Source organism: Apodemus sylvaticus, chromosome 17 (genome assembly GCF_947179515.1).
Source record: "Apodemus sylvaticus chromosome 17, mApoSyl1.1, whole genome shotgun sequence".
NCBI lineage: Eukaryota > Metazoa > Chordata > Mammalia > Rodentia > Muridae > Apodemus > Apodemus sylvaticus.
In genome coordinates, this window is record NC_067488.1 from 66,826,853 (window position 1) to 66,852,992 (window position 26,140).

General features: G+C 50.2%; 1 protein-coding gene across 4 annotated transcripts; it reads left to right on the forward strand.

Annotated features, from left to right (window-relative positions):
- On the forward strand, positions 1 to 25,133 carry Znf385a (zinc finger protein 385A). 4 transcript variants are annotated; one of them, XM_052160550.1, is made up of 8 exons: positions 1 to 79; positions 6,979 to 7,115; positions 19,218 to 19,328; positions 20,913 to 21,075; positions 22,903 to 23,145; positions 23,239 to 23,408; positions 23,573 to 23,668; positions 23,804 to 25,133. In XM_052160550.1, the coding sequence occupies exons 1-8, from the start codon at positions 70 to 72 to the stop codon at positions 24,032 to 24,034; spliced, it is 1,161 nt and encodes a 386-aa protein (XP_052016510.1). In that variant the 5' UTR covers positions 1 to 69; the 3' UTR covers positions 24,035 to 25,133. The 4 variants fall into 4 exon arrangements, with proteins under 4 accessions (XP_052016510.1, XP_052016512.1, XP_052016511.1 ...); XM_052160552.1 differs by lacking the exon at positions 1 to 79 and adding an exon at positions 5,888 to 5,965; XM_052160551.1 differs by lacking the exon at positions 1 to 79 and adding an exon at positions 6,428 to 6,677.
- Positions 25,134 to 26,140: the final 1,007 nt, after the last annotated feature.

A 26,140-nucleotide genomic window follows, 5' to 3' on the forward strand; every position in this document is an offset into this window, starting at 1 on the left:
ACCCCCAGTCCGACCAGAACGGCCCCCGGGACAGAACGACGCGGAATCCCGGGAGCCAGGGTCCCCAGCATGATCCTCGGTGAGTGGTGTCCACGACTCTGGGCTCCGGGTCCCTGGTTCCTTCTCACTGGGTCACCAACCCCCCCCCCCACCTCGGCACCGCGGTGACTGAGGCCGCCGGTCTGCCACTCATTCCCCCTCCCCCCTCATCTGGCTGCACATCTGGGGTCCCCTCTTCCTCTCTTCCCCTAGCTGCGGTTTCTCCTTGTAACATAGGGAGGGGCAAGAGGAAGGCCGGGAGAGCGAGACCCCCGCCCCATAATGAGAATATTGCGTATTCATGAGGATCATGAATATTATAAGACAGTGTAGGAGAGACTGTGGGAGGGGGCTGGTCCTGGCCTGGTGGAGTTGAGGTAAAGGTTCTGACCCGTCACCCCCAGCGCCTTCCCCCACCCTTAGCTTAGCCACTCCGACAGCCTTCTGGGCCCAGGATAAGAGGGAAAGGAGGAAGTGGGGGGCGGAGGAAGAAGATGCTGGGTGTAGCTTCGAGGTGAGTGCGGTGGGAGGTGGGAACCTGCCGGTTGAAGATAAGGGGGCTGGGTAGAAGAGCGGGTGGGAAACTGTCCATCCCCGGCTCTTGCGGCTTAGATCCTGTCTCCGTAGTCATCCTGCCCCGACACGCCGGGACCTGCCCCTCTCTCCCTGAGCAGGCTGCCTGGGCCCTTCTTTCGCTCTTCCTTCTTCCCTTCCACCCCAGTCGTGGGTCAGGGGCTACAGGAGACCAAGGAGACAAGGAAAGTCAGAATGGGGGAAGGGAAGTCCCGCTGGGCTCTGACAGCCAGCCCGCTCAGCCTTGGCCACCCCATCTTCATGACCTACATCGGGAAGGGAGCCCCAGGGATGGGGGAGGAGAGGGCCTAGCTGTGCTCTGGACTCTGCGAGCAGCCCCTGCCCACAACCCTGCTGCCACAGAAGTGCAGGGCCTGCTCTGACCTCTGCCCTCCACCCTGGCTAGGTCGGCTCTAGGGCCCTGTTTATTGTGAAGCCCCCCTCCCCACTCTCAGACACCTGTGGTCTCCCTGCCCCCATTGAGGACACCTGGCTCTGTGCTAATGCCGAAGGGCTGAACTATATCCCTTGTCCTCATCCCTCTCCCAAGACTCTGCCTGCATTCCCTTCTTTCCATTGACAGTGTATCTTTCCTAGCCCCTTTCTCCATTCTACCCTTTTTCCTCCATCTAGCTGATGTGTGGTCTCAGCCTGTCTCAGGACTTTTATGCCTTGCCTCCTTCCAGCTGGCCAACCATCAAAGCTATTTAAATCCCTCTGCCCCACGGCTGTCTCTAGTAGGTGGTCTGTCTTCTAACTCCAGGAGACACCTCAACACAGTTTAGACTCAGAACCCTAACACACAGGCTCCACATTCTGCCTGCAGGTGTGTTCCCTGTACTCTAGCTGTACCCTTGGCCAGCTATATCAGCTATAGCCTGCTTGCCCAGAAGCCAGGCTAAGCCTTGTTTACCTTGGTCTGGAGGCTCCCAAAAACTAGGTGTCAGACCTGGAAGACCCCTGCCAACACCCAGCCACAAGAAGACTGAATCTAAATTCTCTGATATTGGATCCTGCCAACAACTGGTCCCAACCATCTCTTTGCAGGACATGATAATTAACTCCCTCCTGTTGCAAATACACAGAGAGGTGGGAATCTAGTGGTGCCCCATTCAGCTTACCTTCTCCCCCCCACACCCCTTCCCCTTAAATCTCAACCCTCTTAAGAAGGAAGAGAGGGAGGAAATTGCCTGACAGGGCTCAAGACTCACCTTTAGAATCATACTAAGTGTCTGAATGCTAAGGTCACTGAGTCCTCTACAAGGCAGCCCTAGAGGAACCCTAAGATGGCTGTACCCAGCTCAGCTGAATGTGGCTGTGCATGCCTATTATCACAGCAGGTTGAGGGAGAAGGTTATTGGGAGTTGAGGCTACAGAATAAGTTCGTGGCCAGCCTAGGCTTCAGAGTGAGAACCTAGCTCAAAACAAAATGAAAGCACACATAAGAATCAGGGCCTTCAAGATGATAGTTCTGAGTTTAGATTCCTAGGCTGCCATCCTTCTTTGCAACTAAGTCCCTGGTTTAACGAGGGGCAGAAGCTTGGAGAGGGAGGGCTCTTCCATTCAGGTTGGGAAGATTTCCCAAAGCTCTGTAATAAGTCCCTCCCATCCTAGAAATCACCTCCCTCAAAGCCCCACCCCCACCCACATATACCCCGAGGTTATTAGGGCTGGTGTTTTTAGTTGTACACAATCATTCCCTTGTCTCTTTCATCTTTGACTTCAAAGTCTTTCCAGCTCTCTGCCCGCCTTCTGCCAGGATGAAGGAATTGAGGCAGAGGGGACAGATTCACTGGATTTGACCCAAAGGATAAGAAGCCTTTCCTCACTACCCTGACCCTAATTTTGGCCATTTCTGAGGAAGAAGCTAAAATGCCTGAAAGAAAACAGAGGTGGTTAAAGATGAAATCTCAAGCTCTTGTTTTGCCTCAAAGGCTGGTTACCTTCTTAGCCTCATGAGGTCCCTTTCACCACCACCATTTCAGTCTCACCCCAGTGAGACAGTCACTAACTCACAGCCCTACCCTAAAACCTTCCCCACTCCCGCCCTACCCTGATGAGCCACTCCCAGAGCAGACTCACCCAAGCTGTTCCTATTCTCCACATCAAGCCTGCCCAGCCCACCTAAGAAAGCCAGGGGCCATGGCACAGACCTTTTAGGGGAGGACGGAAAAGAGCAACCCTCACTGAGATGCAGGAAGCAAGATATGACTTGACTGTGGGAGACTGAATGCAAAAAGTACCCAAGGTTATACGGGGTTTGAAGATGGACAGGTGAATTCGGACCAAGAGTCTGCAAGCTCACCCTTGGAAACTGTCTTGAATAGAACGTGTTAACAATCCCCCAGGGAGCAAGGGTGGGGCTCTGTCTGTTGGAGGTAATTACTCTAATGAGCTTCCCTCCAGAGTAGCCTGCCCCAGCCCGACCCTAACTCCTCCCAACCCCACCTAACCTTCTCTGCCTCCAAACCTTGCTGCAGCCCTCACCTCCTACATGACAAAAAGGCTTGGATTTGCTCCTTCTTCCCCTAGCCCTTCCTTTTTCCTGTCTCCCTTTTCTTCTCTAGTCTACCCAGAAAAGCATGATGCCTGAAAATCTTACTCTGGAGAGAGACCCATTCAAGCTTCTCACTAGCTGTGTGACCTTGGTCTAGTAATACCCGCCATCTGAACCTACTGTCATTTATCATAAAAGAATTCATTTATTCAGCAAACATTTATTGAGTGCTTGCTATGTAGTGCCAGCACTTTACACAGACTCGTCCAATCCTGTCATCAACTTTGGGAGGCAGGTACTGTTGTTCTGGTTTGACAGATGAGAAATGAGACTGAGCCAGTCAGAGAAACCAGCTACTCACCCAGTTAGTGCACAGTGAAACCATCTCATGGGAGATTGTTTATATAAAGTCCTGTCAATGAATAAGCCTCAGGAGGCTGGAGAGATGGCTCGGCAGTTAACAGCACTTGCTGCTCTTGCAGAGGACTTGAGTTGGGTTTCAATACCTACACTGCAGCTTACAATCAACCCTTAATCCCAGTTCTAGGGGATCCAGCACCCTCTTCTGGCCTCTGGGGGTACCAGATACACACACAGTACATTTTTATACATGTGGGCAAAACACTCGTACACATAAAAAATAAATAAAGCTTTTTAAAAAAATTGCCAGTTGTGGTAGTGTACACCTCCCAGTATTGAGGAGGCAGAGGCAGGCAGATCAGTGAGTTCAAGGTCACCCTGGTCTGCATGTTTACATAATGAGTGCCAGGACTACAGTCTGAAAGAAAGAAAGAAAGAAAGAAAGAAAGAAAGAAAGAAAGAAAGAAAGAAAGAAAGAAAGAAAGAAAGAAAGAAAGAAAGAAAGAAAGAAAGAAAGAAAGAAAGAAAGAAAGAAAGGAAGGAAGGAAGGAAGGAAGGAAGGAAGGAAGGAAGGAAGGAAGGAAGGAAGGAAGGAAAGAAAGAAACAATAAGCTTCAAAAAATGGCAACCATTCTTCTCAGAAAACAGTGTATGGGCCTGAAACTTCAAACCAAGAACCTTGGAGCTTTCTTGGAGTGGGAGGGCAGTGAGAGCTTCCCACAGGTTCTGCAAATGCTCTATCACTGGCGCCTTAGCGCCAGCCCTGAAGAGCCCTGTTTCTGCTCACCCAATTCTTAAGATGCCATCTGCCCCTCTCCCACCTCAGATTTCAGAGTGGAGAAACCATGAGGATCCGGAGATAGTTCCTCACCACTTGTCCACCTCCTGACTTCCCTTACTCTGCTCTCACACCTTCGTCCCACCTCTCATCCCAACCCTGTTCCACATCAGTTCCAGGCTACAGGGAGCTGAGTGGCTTCTGTCTGTTCTCCTCCATCTCTCCTCCTGTAAAGCTAAATGAGGACTCCACACCCAGGAAAAGCAGGGAATTGCTTTCCCTATTCTCTGCTTAAACCAGATGCCAGCCTGTGCTCAGCCCTCCAATTCAGCGTTAAATGAGAGCCCTCTGGGAGCGATGTAGCAGAGGAAGAATTTGCTAGAGTGCGACAGATCCTGATTTGATTCTCAGCCCTGGATACTTAAGGCTGTGTGACATCAGCCAAGTTTTTTAACCTCTCTGAGTCTCAGTCTCCTCACATGCTGAGTGAAAGAAATAACCCTGGCTACTTCACAGACTCGAAGCCATCTCCAAGGCTGCCCCATCTCCCAGCTCACATCAGATAAGACTCCGGCTCATTGCCTGGTACACAGCCATTCTTTGAGTGTTTCTCTGTGGCTTTTTCTGGAACTCATCTCCCGCCTCTAAAATGGATTTGGGAGTGGGATCCTAGAGAGTTGACAGCCAGGGACAAGGTCAAGGAGCCAAGCCATGGGGTGGAAGTGCCTGCCAGCCCTGAACCAGCTGCTGGGAGTGGGAGCGGGGGAACCGCTAGTGAGCACTTGAGCACTCAGGTTTCTCTCACCATTCCTGAGGCTCGTTAAGGTTGCCCTGATGTGCCAGGCAGTGAGGAAGGGTGGGGCACAAAAGAGAGGCCTGAGAGGACAGACCAGAAGGAGATGATCACTCTGTCTGTCCCTGTCCTCGCCTTCATCTTTCTCACCTTATAGTCTCTGCCCCAGGGTCTTCCTGTCTTCTTGTAGCTCTACATTCTGCCTGTCAGGTTTTAAACTCCCTTTCCATGTGTCAGTTCCATTTCTAGTCACCTATTCCTGCTTCTGCCACTTTCCCACATATTCTGTCTCTCTGTGTCTGTTTTTCGGTCTCTGTCTCTATGTGTGTCTGTCCCTCTGTCTCTGTCTCTCTGTCTCTGTCTGTCTCTCTGCCTCTCTCTCTCTCTCTCTCTCTCTCTCTCTCTCTCTCTCTCTCTCTCTCTCGTACACACACACACACACACACACACACCATCACAAACGTGAAGAAGGTAACACAAGGCTTTCAGACTCCCAACAGTTCAAAGGCCAAAGGCAAACGTCCTAGCCTCCCCTTCAGGCCTTAGAATTTAGAAACCAAGCTCCCAGCAGCCTTAACCCCTGTCTGCCTCAGGCACAACTGGCCTCCAGTGTTGGCATTGGGTGGAAGAAATAGACCCCTCCAGACCTTTCCGGACCTCATTCTCCACCCCCAGCTGTGCCTGAGCCCTCCCCACCCCCTCCCTCTCTCCTCAGATTCCCCTAATCCCTGCTCCTCTGCCCTCCCCTCTGCCCCACTTTTCCAGGGCTCTGATTGGCTGATTCTACTGACTGGGCTAGGGGAGGGGGATGGTAAAGGAAGGGGGCAGAGGGCAGAACCAAGGGAAAGGGACGCTGTCAGGCCCAGGCCCCTAGGGGGCCAGGGCCAGGCCACTGCCTGGGGGCAGCAAGTGTCAGCTACAGAAGGTATGACAGGGGTGAGTCAGTGGAGGAACAAGGAAGGATCCTGGGGACCCATTACCCTAAGAAGGTCAAGGGAGGTCCAGGGCCAGGCAGGCAGTTTCTTGGTCTGGCCTTTGTTCCAGAAACCCCTGCAGCTGGCAGAGGGTGCTGGAGTAGTAGAGGGCAGCAGGAATTGACCAGCTGATTGACAGCAACCGCTGGGCCAGTGGAAACCCTGAGGGTCCTGAATACCTTTAAGCTGGGTCTTTTAGAACCTGGTAGAACCTCTTCCAGGACTCCAGGTGGAGGAGAAGTGGGGTGGTACTGAATGGCTGGCTGGACTTTCATTTCCCCTTAGGGTCACATGCAGGCCCTCCTCTCACAGAGGCGGTGGCCACGGTTCCTCTTGCAGAGCTGGAACTGAGCCTGCTCAGTGAGACAGTGGGGTCTGGTAGGAACGAGGGGGCTACAGAAGGGTCAGAAACAAACGGCACCCAGAGGTGGCAACAATTTTTCAGGAATTATGACCTGATCAGCATCATATCTTAGGGAGCCAGATGCAGCAGCCTCCTCTGAATCCAGACTTCCGTGTCCCACTCCAGACAGTGGGATAAGTCACCCACTTGACTCTCTGATCTGGGGATGTGACAAACCTTCAGACACACAAAGAACTACAGACCAAAGGAAGGAGTCTGGGATTCAGAGTAGATCCAGAGATAGGCTGTCTGCAGAGGAGGTTAGGCCTTTCTTGGGTCTCTAAAAAACCTGAAGGGCTTGGGGGAAGGAGAATGCAGAAGGGGGAAGTGAAAACCACCCCCAAGGGAAGACCAGCCTGTGTCCCCAGGCCCACAGTGGATCTGTTCCTTGAGCAGCAGCAGCAACAGCAAGGGGAGTGTGTGTATGGTTCACACATGTGTATACTCTGGGGGCACACTTCTGAGTATGGGAGTCTCAGCTAGGGAGTAATACTGTGTATTTGGGTGGGGTCCCCAAGCTCAGTCTTCCTACCCCCACAGAATGTTTTCTCTGCCTTTCAGGCAGCTTGAGCCGGGCAGGGCCCCTCCCTCTGCTCCGGCAGCCCCCCATCATGCAGCCCCCGATGGACCTCAAGCAGATCTTGCCCTTCCCACTGGAGCCAGCCCCAACCCTGGGCCTCTTCAGCAACTACAGCACAGTGAGTATTGTCTGTCTCCCCTGCCCCACGCCCCTAAACCCCCTTACTCCCAGTCTACTCCTGGGTTCTCCTTCTAGGCCTAACTCGGTTCTCACTTCCTGTGACCCTATGTTCCTCATGTTTAGTCACTGGATGGCAAGGACTGCTGGCTCTCTGATGCTGTAGTAACTGCACTGACAACAGAGTATGTTCTGAGTCCTCTCTGCTACCCAGACACTGCTCTATTCTGCTCATCTTCAGTGAAGCGCTCAGTCATACAGAGAATGAGGAGGCCTAAGTGGTAGTGCTATAGGAAGTCAAAGAGCTGAGGATGCTGGGTTTGGAAAGAGCCAAGGGGCAAGAAGGAAGGCTGTGAGGGTTTTCCTTTGTGTGTGTGTGTGTGTGTGAGCCTGTGTACAAGTGTGGCAGGCAGTGTTATGTGAGCCCTGGGGAATCAAACTCTGATCATCAGGCTTACATTGCTACTTTTATTTTTTACTATCTCCAGCTCTCCAGAGTACACAGATGGGTGGGTAGGATCGGTTTGTTGTTAGATGGGATGGCAAAGTCTTCTGTATTTAATAGGAAAAGAAACAGAACTATTTCCCATTCTTTAGCAGGGGAGTGCCTTGCTAAGACTTGTGATTCGGGAAGATGACTGTGGTAGCCAATAAAGGGGACAAATCTGGAGGAAGTTGTCTGGCCTTACAAACTTAAATGTGCAGTAAGAATGGGAAGGAGAAGAAGGAAAGACTGGTGAGGTTCTTTCAAGGTAATATTGACCTGGCATGGTAACCAAGTGGTGTTGAAAGGATAGAGGAAAGAAAGAGGGTGAGCTAAGGAGTCCAGGGCTCAGCCCTCTGGGAGGCCTGAAAGTCTCCCTGACAGAGACAGCCTAGCAAGGAAGACACTTGTATTTCTTTTTGACAAAAAGGGTCAGAAGCTGAGGCTCAGAAGCGTTTAGTAGCTGATAGATCTCAGTTGACCCAGTATATGCCTAAGATGTAATTCAAGCAAGCTCTGAGTTTGATCCTTGGTACTGCGTCAATAAGGTGTGGCGGAGCACACTTGTAGCCCCAGCACTCAGGAGGTAAAGATAGGAGGATCAAAAGTTCAAGGGCATCCTCAGCCTGGCATACTTGACCCCCTGTCTAGAGAGAGAGTGAGAGAGAGATCTTCAGCTCAGAGCTACAACCTCCAAACGCCTCCTAGAAACCTCAGGCAGCCTCTGCACTGCATTCTGACTCTCACAGTGTTTGTCACATCTCAATCTTTAAAGCATCCTTTGGGGTGGTTGGCGATATTAGCTTCACTTTACTGATGAGGGAACCTAGCACTGACTGTAAAAATAGCATTGTCCTAGACCCTAGAACAGTAGGGTGAACAGAAGACAGTTTGTCCTCAGTAAACTTATATGGGGAGATAGGCATATATGCCACAAAGCAGAAGGAAGGTTATAAATATTGTCACAGAAACACTAACAAGGATGCGATTTCAGTACACAAGAGGTGGAGGCAAAAAGATCAGGAGTTTAAGGTTATTTTTAGTCACATAATAAGTTTCAGGCCTGAGATTCATGAGACCCTGTCTCAAAAAAAAAAAAAAAAGGTAGATGAAGGGGCTTGAAATAAAGGTCAGTGGTAAATAACTTGCCTAGCATGAGTGAAGCCCTATGTTCAATTCCCAGCATTGGCATTAAAAATAAATAATAAACCAACTAATAATAATAACAATAAAGCACTGAACATATACTATATGCTCATAACTGTGCCCAGTGTTGAGGCATAGGAGTCAGCTGGTCACTGCCCGTAGGGAGCCATGTTTTAGCAGGAATAATAGTAAGTTAACAATAACCCTGATGAAGAGTCATGTTGAAAGCATTTAGCTTACATAGGAGCACAAGGGATATCAAGAAAAATCTGCTGGATGTAGGGGGACCTAAAGAGCAACTGGAGTTAATCAGGATAAAGAAAAGCAGAAGAAAAAGACTTAATCTATCTGGGACAAGGACTCACGATTTTTGCTTTGAAGAATCATTAGTAGTTTCTATTTTGTATTGCTTTGTTTTGTTTTTTGAAATAAGGTCTGACCATGTGGCTGAGACTGGTTCCAAACTCTTAGGGATTCTCCTGTCTCAGCCCCTGAAGTACTGGAATTTCAGACATGTGTCACAACACACAATATTCACAGGGTTATAAAAGCAGTTTTAGAGAAGAGGTGGAGAGATAGCTCATTCTGCTGCTGCTGAGAGACCTCTGTTTGATTCCCAGAACCCCCATGGCAGCTCAGAACCATCTGTAACTCCAGTCCCAGGAGATCTGGTACCCTCTTCTGGCTTCCGGGACACCGGGCATGCATGTGGGGCACATACAAACATGCAGACAAAATATTTGATACAAAACCTGGTTTGGTAGCACATACCTTTAATCCCAGCACCGGAGAGGCAGATGCAGGTGGATCTCTGTGAGTTTGAAGCCAGCCTAGTCTGGATAGTCAGTTCAAGGGTAGCCAGAGCTACATAATGAGACCCTGTCTCCAAAAAAAAAAAAAAAAAAAAAAAAAAAAAAAAAAAAAAAAAGAAGAAGAAGAAGAAGAAAAGAAAGAAAGAAATGAAAAAAAGAATATCTCCAGGAAAATATTTCATACACACAAAATAAAGCAAAATAAGATAAAACCAAGGAAGATCATTTCAGATTGAATCCAATCACAGGAACAATAACTAAAAAAGAATCATTTGGGAAAGCACAAGTGACCTGGTGTAATTAGAACTGAAGGGCAGGGAATGTTGTCCTCTGTCTGAATACCATATTCTCAGGCTCAGCAGCCCAGGAATTTCCCCATTCATAGAAGAAGAAACACAGAGGTTAAATGACTCATCTGAGACTCATCTTTAGTCCACTCATGTAAATATATTTTGTTTCTTGTATTGTTTGTTCCTCTGGCTTTTGCCTCTGCCTATGTAAGGTCAGGATTACAGGCAATAATGCCTGTCATCCATCCAGTTATAGCCTAGGACTTCTTTCTCTTTGTTCATTTCTAGTGTCTGTGTGTGGCGACACTCTTGTGCAGATGTGTGAGAAGGTCAGAGAAAAAGTCCAGGAGGCAGGTCTCTCTCCACTGTGGGTTCGGGGTTTGAAGTCAAGGTGTTAGGGTTGATGGCAAGCACTTTTATTCACTCAGCCATTTTGCTGTCCCGACACTGGAATTTCAGACTCCCACAATTCCGTGGAACCACTGTTTCTAGTGGAGCTAAAGTCCGGAGCACAGCAAACTGAGGCTATAGCTCAGAAGTAGAACTGTTAAAACAATTTTTGTTGTTTGTTTGTTTGTTGGGGTTCTGGTTTGGTTTAGTTTAGTTGTTTAAATATTTATTTTATGTATATGAGTACACTGTCACTGTCTTCAGACACATCAGAAAAGAGCATCAGATCCCATTGCAGATGGTTGTGAGCCACCACATGGTTGCTGGAAGTTGAACTCAAAACCTCTGGAAGAGTAATCAGTGCTCTTAACCACTGAGCCATCTATGCAGCCCCCAGGTTGGTTGGTTTTTTTTTTTTGTTGTTGTTGTTTTTTTTTTTTTTAAGATAGGGTTTTTGTGTGTAACCCTGGCTGTCCTGGAACTTACTCTGTAGACCAGGCTGGCCTCAGACTCACAGATCTGCCTGCCTCTGCCTCCCAAGTGCTAGGATTAAAGGTGTGCACCACCACCATCTGGCTTAAAAAATATTTTTTATTATCTTTAGTTGTGTGTATGTGTACATGAGTACAGATGCTATTGAGACTAGAGGTGTCAGTCCCTGGGGCTTACTTCATATGGGTGCTACAAATGGAACTCAGGTGATCAGGTACTCAACTGCTGAAGCATCTCTCCAGCTGCCTCAGACGTCAGCTTCTGCCTATGATGCATGAATTCCTGGGTTCAATCCTCAGTATTAACATTAAGAAAGAAAAATTAGCCAGGCGGTGGTGGCTCACGCCTGTAATCCCAGCGCTCTGGGAGGCAGAGGGAGATGGATTTCTGAGTTCGGGGCCAGCCTGGTCTACAGAGTGAGTTCCAGGACAGCCAGGGCTACACAGAGAAACCCTGTCTCGAAAAAACCAAATCCAAAAAAACAAAACAAAACAACAACAACAACAAATTAAAGCATGCAAAAAAAAAAAAGAAAGAAAGAAAATTATTAATAATAAAAGAGTTGGTCATGGTGGTTACACCTGAAACTGTAGAACTCAGGTGACACAAGTAGGAAGGAAGTGTGTCCCATGCACACCTGAATTACCTAGCAAGACAATCTCAAAAAAATCTGGTGGGAGGGAGTGAGATGGCTTAGTGGGTCTAAGGCACTTGCCACACAAACCTGGTGACCTGAGTTCAATCCCTAAAACCTACATAAACGGAAGGAGAGAACCAATTCCACAAGTTCCTTTGGCACATCATATGTGCACCATATGTGCACATGTCCCCTATGATAATAAAGTAAAATTAAAAACTTAAAGCCAGGTCTGGTAGCACTGGCCTATAATGCCAGCTGAGTCATAGGATTGGAGCCAAATAAAAATAAAAAACTAAAATAGTAGGATTACAAGTTCAAAGCCAGTTTGGTCTACAGAGTGAGACTGTTGAACAAAATTGAGGGGGTCGTAGGGGATAAGGTGGGTTAGTAGGTAAAGATGTTTCCATGAACCCTGACGACCTGAGTTCTACCCCAGGGACCCACATGGTGGAAGAAAGAACTTATTCCCACACACACACATCCACAAAATATAGAAATTAAAATGTAATAAAAAAGAAAAGAGTGAGGTATAAAATACCAGGTAGTGTTTATAAACCTAAAAGAGGGAGATGATTATATGTGAGTGCTAGAGTGTCAACAGGATAGATACCCAAGAAATCACATATGATGCCACTCTGTGGGGGAAGGAGAAATTACAGTTCGGAACAGGCACATGTTTTAAGATTGGTTTTTATTATTTGAAAATATGTTTACACATGTGTAAGCATGTACAGTTGAGTGCAGGTGCCTCAGGAATGCAGACACATCAAATCCTCTTGGAACTGAAATTACAAGCTGTTGTGAGGTACTTGATGTGGGTACTGGGATCGGACCTCAGGTCCTCTAGAAGAGCAGCACATACCCTTAATTGCTGAACCACCTCTCTAGCCTGAGAGGTAGTGTTGTTTTTTGCTTTGTTTTGTTTTGTTTTGTTTGTTTAGGACAAGTCTAACTTTGTAGCCCTGGCTGACCTGAAATTCATTACATAGAGTAGGCTGCTCTAGAACTCACAGAGATCCACCTCTGCTTCCCTCGAGCTGAGATTAAAGGCATGTACCACCTCAAACTGGCTCTGAGGCAGCTTTTTTGGTTTTGTTTTTATATATTTAATTATTCAGAGTTAGAGAGCTGGTTCAGTGGTTAAGAGCACTTATTGATCTTGTAGAGAACAAGATTGGTTCCCAGCTCACAACCATTTATAACCCCAGTTCTAGGGAACCTGATATCCTATTCTGACCTCCAGGGACATCAGGCACATATAGTGTACAGACAGACACACATGCAGATGAAAATAATTATTCATTTAAAAATATTTTATCAGCCGGGCGGTGGTGGTGCACGCCTTTAATCCCAGCACTTGGGAGGCAGAGGCAGGCAGATTTCTGAGTTCGAGGCCAGCCTGGTCTACAGAGTGAGTTCCAGGACAGCCAGGGCTATACAGAGAAACCCTGTCTTGAAAAAAAAATATTTTATCAATAATATTATTTTATTTGTGTATGTGAGTGCAGGTGCAATAATATAAATAATGGTGGGTTCCATGGAATGAACTCAGACTTGGTTCATTCAGACTTGGGTAACGAGTGTTTATGTCATCTAAGCTGTCTCACTGGCCACCCTTTTATTTTTGACTTTTTGGGTGGAGGAGGGGACAAGGTTTCTGTGTGTAGCCCTGACTGCTCTGGTACTCAAAGAGATCTGCTGTGTCTGCCTCCCAAGTCTGGGATTAAAGGCATATGCTACCACTGCCCGGCAATTTTTTGGATTTTGGGGACAGTGTCCTGGCTAGTGGCTACCCTAGAACTTAGTGTAGATCAGGCTAACCTCAAATTTGTGAAGATCCTCTTGTCTCTGCTTCCCAAGTAATTTGAATCACCCTGTCCAGACTATAAGGGGTTTTGTTTTCTTTGGTTTGAGGGACAAGTTTTTACTATGTAGTCCAGGCTGGCTTCCAACTCACAAAGATCCTTATACTTTGGGCTTCTGAGTGCTGGAATTCCAGGCATAAACTACTACACCACCAAGCTTTCCTCTTTTTATTACATTATCTATCTGTATCTCTGTCTGTCCATCTATCCACCAGTTCATCTATCTATCTATCTATCTATCTATCTATCTATCTATCTATCTAGACAGATCTTTCAATATAGACCTAACATGTCTGTAACTCACTCTGTAGACCAAGCTGGCCTCCAACACACAGAGATCCATTTGCCTCTCCCTCCTGGGTACTGGGATTAAAAGTGTGCACCACCATACCAGCCATACATTTTATTTATTTATTCTGAGGGAGAATGTGGAAATGTGTACACACATACCACAGCATGCATGTGGGAGTCAGAGAAAAGCTTGTGAAAATTAGTCCCCTCCTGTCCACTGAGTTTTCTTCATTCTATTGCATAGTTTCTGGGAATTGAACTTAGGACATCAAACTTAGCAGCAGGTATTTACTCAGTGAGCCATCTACACATACACACACACACACACACACACACACACACACTGTTTTGTTTTGTTTTGTTTTGTTTTCCCTGACTGTCCTGGAACTTACTCTGTAGACCAGGCTGGCCTCAAACTCAGAAATCCTCCTGCCTCTGCCTCCCAAGTGCTGGGATTAAAGGCGTGCACTACCACTGCCGACCACACCCTTTTTAAATGTAAAATAGAGAGTGCCTCAAAATATGTTTGGAGCCAGGTGTGGTAGTTCAGCATTCAGGATGCTGAAGTAAGAGGATAACCACGAATTTCTAGCCAGCCTGGACTACATGGTGAGTTCCGGGCCAGCCTGAACTAAAGTAAAACTTTGCCATTGACAAAGAGCAAAGCCTGGGTACATGGCTCAGTGGTGGCAGAGTACTGATATGTGTGAGACCATGGGTTCAAGCTCCAATACCTCAGAAGGAGTGAGTAAATAAATTATAGCAATAAGTCATGAGTGTAAATAGACCTGGGAGTGCAGCATGGTGGCAAACAGCATCACTGTTAGCATCTGATTTCTAGGATATCAACTGATACTGCAAACTCCTTGCTTTATAAACATAGGCAAATCATTTACACATCCCAAATCTTAAATTTACCAACTGTAAAATAAATATTGGTCAGACCTGGCAGCACATGCCTGCAATCCCAGCACCTAAACGGCTGAGGCAGGAAGATCATAAGTTCAAGAACATACTGGGCTACATAGTAAGACTGTCCAACAAACAAACATGGAGGAGAAGGTAGTAATAGCGCAAATTTACAAGGCCGTGTGAAAATCATAATGCCCAGCACAAAGTGTTCAATCAGAGTTTTGCCGCCTGATCCCTGTTATTTAAGGGAAAGGAGGAAAAGGAAGGTTGGATGACCAAGGCTGTGGCCTTGGAAAATAAGCTGAATTGGGTAGTGGGAACAGGGAGAGGCTCTGGCCAAAGAAACAGCGCCAGTAGCCAGAGGGGTTAGGGAGGTAAGTCTGCTCTGTAGAGGTGGAAAGGACAAGAGAGAGTATCTGGTTGCATGACAGTTCAGATTCTGCAGAGCAGTGAGGACTGCAGAAGCGCAGCACCCACCTTAGCAGCCTGTGCAGCTGCTAAGTCCATGGCTTTGCAGTCAGGCTGCTCAGGTTTAAATTCAAATCCCAGTCCAGCAACTTACTAGCTTATGACCTTGAGCAAATCATCTAACCTCTCTAAACCCCAGTTCCTTCATCTATAAAGTAAAGATAATAATAGTACTTACTTCAAATCGCAGTTGTGATGATTAAATTAGATAATCCAAGCAAAGTGCCCAGTGCAGAGCTGGCACATTCCAAGGGCTCAGTCAACAGTAAATGGTGGTGGTGGAATTACAGCAGTCGCTCCCTGTGGATTAGTATCTCTCTTCTTCTCTCCTACATGAACAGTTGCTAACCCTCAGACATTTGCATTATTATCTTTCCTCATTCTTTCCACGCTCAATCCACTGTTTGCCTTTACCCTTGGACATCCATTAATGTCTCCCAAAGTCGGCTTTTCTCAAACCAGTATCCAGCTTCACTTATCTCTCTGGTCACTGCCCTGGTTAGGATGGGCGCTATGAGACCCAGAGGTGAAGGCCTTGCTCAAGGAAAATAAAGTGTCCTAGCCATGGGGAAATCTTTGGCTTTCTCGGTATTGCCCTGCTTGACCACCAGAGGGCAGTAAGTGCACGAAGTGTAGCTCTGGGGACCTGGTTCTGGGGCAGGTGGAGAACCCAGAAGAGGAGGTAAAAAGAGGTTAAGTGGCAACATCTACCACTCTGAGGTCACTTCTGCTCAGGCGGCCCTCGGCTCCACTGACCAGAGAAGTCGCCCAGAATCTTCGGCACCCGGGCTTGGTTTTACACCCACGTGAGCAAAGTGACTTGTTAAAAGCAGGGGCACAGAGGTCGTGTACAGAGAAAGCTGGGGAAGTGTTGTACAGAAAAAGCTGTCAGCAGAAAGGCAAGGAGCAGGGCGGAAGGAGTGAAAGAAAGGACAATGTCTGAGCTAGACAAACACGGTCATGCATAGGACTGGTGCGGTCACTGGAAGGACCCAGGAAGGAACCCAAGTGCTGGTAGCCGAGGTCATCAGGTCAATGCCCCTGCCGCTTGGCCGAGAGGCCCCAGGCCAGAACAAGGCCTTTCCTGGAAGCAGTGGCTGGTTGCGGAGCCGGAGCCCCCTAGCCTCCCTCCTGTGCCCTGTCCCCGCCCCCGTTCCCGGACCGCCCTCGGCCCCGCCTCCAGGGCGGGCTCCGGACGGACCGGCGCCGCCTCCCCTCCTCCCAACCAGCCGGGCCTCACAGCCCCGAGCCGCCCGAGCCGCCCGGGCAACGAGCGCCGCGTCTCCGGCCCGCCCGGCCGGCCAGGCTCGGCCCCCACGCCTGGGTCTCCTGCCCCGGGCCATGGAGCCTCGGCCACCAGGGCCCCGCAGGGTAAGCCACCCAGCCCCTCCCTCCCCGCCTCCGCGGCTGCCGCAGCGCCCCCCCATCCCATCCCCGCCCGCCCTGCGGGGCCAGCCACCTCTCCTCTCGCCCAGTCCTCGGCTGTCGCCCATCCCCCACGCGGCGCGGCCCTCACCGATCTCTGGAGCCCAACTGGCGCCCCTGACTACTGCTACCTTGTTGGATACGCTAGCCTCTGCTTCCCAGGTCCTTGGAATCCCCCAAATCTCAGACTTGCCATCGGTCCTACACCTACCCTCATATCAGCATGCTGCCCAGACCTCTCTTCTGCCTTGCCCTCTTTCCAGCACCCCTTCCCCACCAACTCCCACCTGCTCTAGGGACACCCTTAGCTCCTTCTTCCCCTTGTCAGTCAGTCCTGTCTGTTCCTCAGGTCTTTCCATCCCTGCCATTCCACTCCTTTCTCTTGTTGCCTTCTGTTGAGGGGTGGGTGGGGTAAGGAAGTGGATGGTTGAACAAGGGGCAGTGGATTCCATCCGATGAAGGGCAGTGAGAGGAAACCCAATCATAGCAGGCCCCCTCCTGCTCCTGCTCCTAAGCTGGTTTCCCTCCTCCTTGCCCTTCCCTCCTTGCCTGATTCATTTCACCCAGCTTCTGGGAGCCTTTCCCCTTCACCACTGTTGGAGGGCAGGTGGGAGGGGACTGCTTTGGAGAGTTTGCCAGGGTGTGTCTAGGCCAATAGCCAAGAGAAGGGTCTCTAGAATGAAATGGGTTTCAGAGATGCCAGCCTCCACCCTTCCCTAGGGAGCCTTCATCTAGGTCACCAGGGCCTCCTGACCTTGGTTTAGAGGAGCACCTCAGTGGCTCCCATTCTACCAGCTTGGGGATTGGGGCCCTGAGCCCTCACCTTCAACCAGCTGTCTTCTCAGTCCCTGAAAGAAAGAGTGGGGCAAGCTGGCTTGTTCCACTCCCCAAACTACTCACTCCTGAGGAGGGATCTGGGTGGAACCTAGACTTTTAGGGGATGGAGACTGGGATAATCAGTCCTCAACTCATCCTTGGGATGTCCTGGAACCTGGCTAGAGTGACAGTACAGACAGAGCCAGAAGGCTGCTTTCTCCTCTCCATCCTATTCTCTCTCTACTGTTTTTATACGACTTAGGTTTCCTGGCCCAGATTAGGTTTCTGTTTGGGCGGAATTCCCATTCCCCACCCAGTATATGAGGAAGCCCAGGGCTCAAGAGAACTCTGGGTCAGAATTAGGTGGGGGATGTCTCTGAAAACAGAAGGACTGAGGCCTGGAGACTAGAAGCTGAGAGCAGCAATCTGTCTCCCCTCTCTGATTAAAGCCTGTCTCCAACTTTCTTTCTGCCAAACATATCATACATTTGTACAGATAAACACACAGCTGAAGATTACACAACCTGACCATCCGCAGTGTCAGCAAAGCCCCCAGTGAAGAAATGTTGATCTTCAAACGATACACACAGTATGTGGCACTCATTCTCCCTTCACCCATTCACGCACTGATGGAAGGCTCATGGGTACACACACATGCACACACATTCCTTCCTCTTTCTCTCCCCTAACCCCTCTGACTTTTCCCTGTATGTGATTGGGGCTTTCAAGAAGTTTGTGAGGGATGAAGGCAACCACTAAGAGGGGCTGCTTCTGGCCAAGGGCAGGCTAGGAGACTGACACTTGTCACACAGGGTTATCATAACTCAGTCATGGCTCCAACATCCACTACTACCAAAATGGGACAGATGTAGGTCAACACTCAGTTTACTGGGACCCTGAAACTCCATTCCTGATAGTAACTTCAACCAGCTGGAGAGACTCCTGGGGGGAGGCAAGGGAAAGATTCATGTTCAATCCCTCAAATTGCCTCATGGGAAACCCTAAAACCTGAGCACAGAGAGAGGTTCAAGTGAGTTGCTAGGGGCCCCTGAGTCACCAGCAAACATGTCTTAACCATCTCCCCTTGGAAGATAAGGTTTCAGTCCTGAGTTGTTCTAAGACATCCCAGCTATACCTAGTCTGTGTAACTCTGGCTGCATTCCAGGCTCTCCCCCTCCCTAGCCACCAGGGGGAGAAGGGCAGAACTGCTCAGAGTAGCTGTTTCTGTGCCTTTGGCCCTTTAGCTGTATCCCTTGATATCAGAAGGCCTCAGAGACTATCCTGTCCTTTTCCCCACTCATGTGAACTTTTGGCAGGAGACTGCAAAGACATCTGATCCAGGGTGGAGCAGAGAAGGTTCCCAATCCCTCCAAGCCCAAGAGTTCTGCCCTGAAGCCCTGCTGATGCTGATAGTGGAGAGAAGGTTCAGAAGGTCCTGGGCTTCCTCAAACCGTATCAGTTATTCTCATTCTCCTCTTCCCCATTCTTCAATAGAATCACCAATTCTCTCCCAAGTTCTTGTTTCCTGTTAGAAGCTACTGACTTACAGCGATCCAGAACCGAAATATGTTAGGATGAGGTGGGTCCCAGAGATGAGAAACAGGGGAAATCTGTCTCCTGGAACCAAAAGCTGCACTTGGCAGACAGTTGTACCCAGAGTAGGGCCAGAAGGATTCAGAAGCCCTAGAATCTCTCTCTGATGCTTTGGGACAGGTTGTTGTTGTCAGTTCCTTTTGACAGGTTGGCCTCACTGCAAAAAATAGGCCAAGGAAACAAACAAAGTTGAACCATTACGGTGTATGGTAAGTCAGAAGAGTCCAGTTCCAACTTACAGCTCTGCATTAATTCATGATGTGGCCTTGGACACACTACTACCACTTCTACTTTCCTATGAAACAGGAGCACTGGGGCCAATATGTCTATCAGGTCCTTCCAGGGCTGTGAACATTGGGCTGGAGAGAAGCAGAAAACAGGCTCAGAGGCCTTAGGCACCTTGAGGCTGGTAGAGGGAAATGGGGGTGATAGATAGGCTTGTACAGGGGTTCCTACCTCACTCTACCCTACATCCACAGATGGACCCTGTTCAGAAAGCTGTGCTTTCCCACACATTTGGAGGACCCTTGCTCAAGACCAAGCGGCCAGTCATTTCCTGTAATGTCTGTCAAATCCGATTCAATTCTCAGGTAAGAAGGAGAAGCCATGGGACCTTGAGGGAGTGCAAGTGCTGGTAGCTTTGAGTGAGGGGAAGTACTCAAGGGCATACTGAGGGAACCCTGGGAGGAGGGTGGAAAGCTGGTGACAGAGACTAGTGTATGCTGTTTGTGTTTGATGCAAGGTTCCTTTATTACAGTCCTGGCTGTCTTGGAACTCCCTCTGTAGACCAAGCTGGCCTCACACTGAGGGAATCTGCCTGCCTCTGCCTCCTGAGTGCTGGGATTAAAGGCATGTGCCACCATGACTTTTTCTTTCTTTTGCCCATTTTTTTAGACAGGGTCTCCCTACATAACCCTGGCTATCCAGGAACTCACTTATGTGCACTACCACACCCAGCCCAGCTTCCAGCTCCTTTTTCTATTTTTAATTTTGAGTCATGGCTTCAGAAATTCCCCCAAGCTGGCCTCTCCCTTACTGTAACCTGGATGGGACTTGAACTTCCAATCTTCCTATCTCAGCCTTATAAGTAGCTATTACAAGCCTGTGACACCAGGCTTGGATATTGCCGTGTGTTCTGGCAGGAAGTAGACAGATCCTCTAAGGCTGGCCCTTCTCTCCCTTGGGGTTGGAGCAGTCCCTGCTCAGAGTACCTGGAAACACAGGCTTCAGGGAAGGTGTGTGGCTTCTGACCTTCCATCTGTAGGTACTGAGTTCGATCTCACTGGCTCTCTACAGAACCTAATTCTCCTTTGGCATCTGTGGAACTGCCCTTCCCACTTTACCCCAACCTCCCACATTCCTCTTCTCCCTATCCCTTTCTAATCTCCCTCCTAATATTATACATTCTTAGTGGTGGCAAAAATGGAAGAGGAGGGTATGGGAAGGCAGTAGGTGGGTGGAATCAGAACCAAACTAGCATCAGGCCTCATTGCTTAGACTCCAGGCATCCTCTCTTCCAACCCTGACTCCAGTTGCTGGTGGAGGGAACAAGATTGTAAGGATAGAAAGCTAATAACAGACAGTTATCCCCTGTTTTGCCCTCCCTTTCCCTCCCCCATAAAGTTTCTCTGTTTTGACAGCTGTCTCTGCTGTCTCTCCTGTCTCCAGAGCTGGCTTGAGTCCAGGCCTCCAGGGTTATGGAGGCCGCCACAGACAGAGGCTCCAGGGAAATGAGGCCTAGAAGGAAGTATCAGGACAGAGCTGGTGAAACAGCAGAGCAGGATCCTAGGCAGAAGAAGAACTCAGGCACCTGGGATCTGAGATGCCAACTAGTTTTGTGTTCTGCCTCCCCCAGCTCAGCATTCTCTTGCTGGCTTGAAGGTCCCCTCCCTCTGCTCAGGACTAGGTGGGGGGGCCTGAATCATCAGCCAGGTCCTGGGTGTGGTGGTGGAGTACAGACTGGACTAGGCCAGGGTCCAGATTCCCAGGGACTAAAGCTTGAGCCACATCTGAGCCACAGCAATGACCAGGCATCTCAGCATGGGCTCTACACAGCAGAGGTAAAGGCTGAGCACACTGCAGCCTGCTGAGGCCACCCTGAGATCCGAAGGAGCTCTGTGGGGTGTAGTAGATGAAAGGTGATCTCAGACTCTGTTCTTCCTCCATCCTTGAAGAGCCAGGCTGAGGCGCACTACAAGGGTAATCGCCATGCCCGAAGAGTCAAAGGCATCGAAGCTGCCAAAACCCGAGGCAGGGAGCCTAGTGTCCGGGAATCAGGAGATCCAGCTCCAGCAGGCAGCACCCCTCCAAGTGGGGATGGTGCAGCCCCTCGTCCAGGTGTGTCTGAATCCCCCTCACACTTCTCAGTGGATCTCTGTCTTTCTTTCTCAATTCCCAGAACTCCCCCTCCCTTAGTCCCCATTCCCACTAACACCCAAGGTGAGTTCTGGAGCCAGGCACAGTGATGTCAAAATTCCATCCTGTCACCCCACCCACCCCTGCCTCAGCTCTTCTCAACAGAGTCCCTACTGTCTGTCCTCTTCACTGCCCAGTGACTCAGCAAGGGGCCAGGGTGAGGCCACCTGGCAAGCGTCCCCAGGAGCAGGGAGACATCCATTTGATCCAGCTGAAGCCCCTCTGTGCTAGCCTGGCTTCCCTGGAGACAGAGGACCATGTGCCCAGGAGTTTCCCTAAATGATATTGAGTGGACCTGTAGACTTCTTAGAGCTAAGCTGAGAAAGAGAAACTTCTTCAAAGAAAAATCTTTAAGTTCTTTTTCTGCTTTACAGAAAGCAATTCTGCAATTCCTCCTCCCCTCAGGGCTAGTGGCAGTCCTCAACCCTAGTTCCAAGGAACTGGGACAGAGAGGATATGGGGACAGAAGGATATCAGCCACCCCCACCCTGGGATTACCACATCGGGTATCAATCATGGCCAACTCCAGAGAGACCTAACATTCCCCTGGTCATTTCCTCAGTCTGGCTTGTCTCTTTTGCCCCACCCTAAAAATAATAAGAAGCAAGTCTCTATATCACTAGCTTGGGATCCAGACCTCAACTGTGACTATACACACACACACACACACACACACACACACACACACACACACACAGGCAAGCAGATGCACAGAATCACCTTCTGACATTCCAAGATCAGGGGGCCAGGCCTGAGTTCTAATTGTACTCTGGCTGATTCTCAGTCTGTTATCTTGGTTCAGTTTATTAGCACTTGTATAAAATAAGGACAGGAAGAGTTGGTGACAGTTAACATTCCCTAATTACTGTTGTTATAGATGCTTTACACACATCATGTGGTCCCTGCACTCTTTCTGAGGACATGGGGTAGATAGTGTACCCACACTGCTTTCATAAGCTACGAACGACATCCTGTCCAGTTTGATGAGGATGTACTGTGTGGTTTGAGATGAAGATGGAAGATGTCATTGAATGAGTAGGAGACACAAAGGGGGATCATAGGACAGACATGCATATACCCACAGGGGTTAAGAATTCTTCCACCTTCTCCTGCTCCCACCATAACCCTCCCTGTGACCCGGAAACTGGATCATCTGTTGGAGCTAGAGTGGGAGTGCTAGAGTTTCCCCTGCAGAAGCAAGAGCCCGGTGCAGAGGCCTGGGGCCTGTGCATCTTTAATGGAACCATGAATTATAGAGCAGCCTGGATCCCTGCTTCTTCCCTCTTTGGCTCTTGTTTCTGTTTCCCTCTGCTATGCTTACATCTACCTCTCCCGACTTTCCCTCCTCCTCATTCTGCACCTTCAGTTTGCCCCATTAGCATACTTCCTTGAGGGTCAGACAAGACTTTGGAAAGGGGTGGTCCTGTCAGGAAGCCCAGGCTGGCCCCCCCAGGTTGTGATGGGATGAACCCTTGGTGTCTGCCTTTACTCCACCCGCTTTACCCTAAAGGTAACCTGGTAGAGAGAGCCTCCCTTGGCTATCCTCAGCTTTGAGGGAGTGAGCCAGGCATTGCAATCGCACACCCAGCCAGTGGCAGCTGCAAAGAATTTGGCTGTGGCCCAGGACATGAGAACATGCATGTTGTAACAGGGTGGGGACTGACTCCTGGGCCCTTACCCTCAAGGAAATGGGGGTGGGCCTCCACATGAAGAGCCATTTGGGATGACCCTGTGTTTCTTCCACAACAGTTTCCATGGAGAATGGCCTGGGTCCAACCCCAGGATCCCCAGAGAAACAGCCTGGCTCCCCATCCCCTCCCAGTGTTCCAGAGTCTGGACAGGGTGTAACCAAGGGAGAAGGGGGAACTTCAGTCCCAGCTTCCCTGCCTGGGGGTAGCAAGGAAGAGGAAGAGAAGGCTAAGCGTCTACTCTACTGTGCACTGTGCAAGGTGGCTGTGAACTCCCTGTCCCAGCTTGAGGCACATAACAAAGGTACAGGTCCTCTACTCCCCAGCAGTCTCCTGTCCTCAGCTCATTTTCACACACCCCCCCCCACCGCCCTCACCTCCTATCTCTGTGGGCCAGGTACTAAGCACAAGACAATTTTGGAGGCCCGAAGTGGGCTGGGACCCATCAAAGCTTACCCTCGGTTGGGGCCTCCCACTCCTGGGGAACCAGAGGCTCCTGCCCAGGACCGAACCTTCCACTGTGAGATCTGCAATGTCAAGGTCAATTCGGAGGTCCAGCTGAAACAGGTATGTTCTACATCCATCCTACTCAATAGTTTGACCCACTGAAAGGAAGGGAACTTGGGTAAGGACCACTCAGAAGGAAGTATGACCCAGTGCTTAGCAATGGCCCTGCCTCTGGGGATTACTCTTTGCTGAAAGCTCACAGCCCACTACCCACTGCACCACAGCACATCTCCAGCAGGAGGCACCGAGATGGCGTGGCTGGGAAGCCCAACCCTCTACTGAGCCGGCACAAGAAGCCTAGGGGCGCTGCAGAGCTGGCGGTGAGGCCTGGATGCTGGGGAAATGGGCTATGGGAGGACACAGGAAAGCTTGAAAGGGATCTGGGCAAGCCGGCAGAGGTTGGGCTTGCTGGACTACTGGCCCGACCTCTGTCCCCATCTTTCTGCCTGCTGCAGGGCACGCTGACTTTCTCGAAGGAGCTGCCCAAGTCCCTGGCCAGTGGCCTGCTCCCCAGCCCCCTAGCGGTGGCTGCGGTGATGGCCGCTGCAGCAGGCTCTCCGCTGTCCCTGCGCCCAGCTCCAGCTGCACCTCTTCTGCAGGGACCACCGATCACACACCCTCTACTTCACCCTGCCCCAGGACCTATCCGAACCGCGCACGGACCCATCCTCTTCTCCCCCTACTGACCTCAACCCTGAACCCCTCCCATTGAATCCCCCACCTCCAGCCGGGACCCAGGTCTCCGGGCTCCCAGCCCGCCCCTCTTCCCGGAACTCCCTGAATGGTCTCTCCTTCCCCCCCACCCCGAGGTACGGGGTTCCAGGAAAGGGGAGGGGTAGTGGGGGAGGGGGGCTTCAGAAGGGGGGGAACACCCCAGATCTCAGGGAACCCCGCCCCCTGCCCTTCCTTCTCCCCTAGAAAAAGAGGGGGGCCGTCTCACCCCTGAGCCCCCTCAGAGACACCCCCTCCCAAAAGCCATGTCCATCCAACCCTTCCCTTCCAAACCTAGCACAAAACGGGGTTCACAAGCCATGGTCGGGGCCCGGGGGGAGAACATGGATTTTCTTGGCAATAAGCGGACTCTGGGACTCCGGCTCCCCTACCCCAAACTAAAGCGCTTCCGTGAACAACCCCGTCCTCCGCAGGGGGAGGGGAACAGGCGGGATCCTGGGTCCCTCGTAAGCACTTTGGTTTTACCGCCTGCAACCTCACTGTGCCCGCCCCGCACCATGCCCCAGCCCCAGGTCCAGTCGGGCCCATCGCAGGGGGCAGCACTTGGGGGCATCTCAGGCACTTGGGTGGGACCAAGGAGATGCCCTCATAGACCCTTCCCTCGCCTTCTTCCTCCCCGGTCCGGGTTCCATTCTTTTCACCAGCACCCATCGCCCAAGGGGTACCAAGGGGGGCAAGGGGTGTCCAGTCCAAGCCCACCCCCGCCTCGCCTTCCGCAAAACTGTGAGCAAAAAGCAATAGAAGCCTCGCCCCCGCCCCGGCCCGGCCCTTTCCGCAGGATTTGCCGTCTGTAGCCTCCCCATTCCAGTTCCTAGACCTCATGGCTGCCCCCTCCCTTGACACCTCCTCTGCACAACTCGGGCGGGGGCGTGACCCCCAACCCGTTCCTTCTGTGGTTTCTGTGTTGTCAGCCCTTCCAGCCGGTGACCCGGGATGGGGACCGGCCCCCACTGGCCCTCCCCTCCCCATGGACTTTCTGCTTGACAATGTAGCAAACCTCCTCCCTCTTTCTCTCTCCTTGACAATAAAGTCTGGATTTGTTCTGCCCTCCTGCCCAGGACTCAGACTGTCTTTTGCTTGCTGTTTGGGTAGCGATTTGCTCGGAAGATGTGTCTTGTGAGGAAGTCCAACACCTAAGGAGGGAGATCTGGAAATGAGACTGGGAAGAGGCTGTGTAAAGCCAGGAGAAACGCCTGGGCCCTGTGTCTAGCTCATGTAAACTTGACCAGAAGGAAATCATTTCGAGTTCTTATCAGAGACTACAGCCGAAGCTGTTGAGAATTCGCTAAAACTCCACTAGGCGGCGCTAAGGACGCATAAAAGGAGTCTCCCGTTCTTTACTGTGTTTCAGTTCTAGTGAGGGGGGCCTAAACCCAGACGAAGGAAGGAACCCAGACTTCTGGCCAACAAGACAGGCAGAGGAAGGAGGGATGGGTTTCATATACTGATTCTTGATCAATAATTGTCCTGTCTGAACCTCAGTTTCCTAATCCACCAATCCAACAAGCAGGCTTAAGTCTTTTTTTTTTTTTTTTTTTTTACTTTTTTTGGATTTGGTTTTTTCGAGACAGGGTTTCTCTGTGTAGCCCTGGCTGTACTGGAGCTCACTCTGTAGACCAGGCTGGCCTTGAACTCAGAAATCCACCTGCCTCTGCCTCCCAGAGTGCTGGGATTACAGGCGTGGGCTACCCGGCTGTCTTGAGTCTTTTTAAGGATCCTTTGAGACCTCCTATATCCAAGACCACCAAGGCTGTGTCATCTGCAGATCTGCTACAATACTCTCTCATCAGGCCTCAGATGGCCTGTGACTTGAGGCACTTGGTACCCTGGAGGGTGCCCCCACAACCCCAGAATCCAGCCTAACTACGTAGTCTCAAGAACTGTGAGTGACCAGCCCTTCACCCCATTCCCTCATGTCATCTAGCTCTACTGGGCAATAGGCAATAAATTAATAAAATAAATAAATAAAATAAAACTTCAGACTCAAACCAGTCTTCGCTGCTCCCATGATTAATCATCTTTCTCACATCTCTCCTCACTTCCCAGTCTTTCGGAAGACA

Excerpts from the sequence above, each read along its gene's own strand:
- Znf385a (XM_052160549.1), top strand. The coding sequence starts at position 15,865 with ATGCATAGGACTGGTGCGGTCACTGGAAGGACCCAGGAAGGAACCCAA. Across the intron at positions 16,276-19,217 it reads GGCCACCAGGGCCCCGCAGG|ATGGACCCTGTTCAGAAAGC; the intron begins GTAAGCCACCCA and ends CTACATCCACAG. Across the intron at positions 21,076-22,902 it reads TGGTGCAGCCCCTCGTCCAG|TTTCCATGGAGAATGGCCTG; the intron begins GTGTGTCTGAAT and ends CTTCCACAACAG.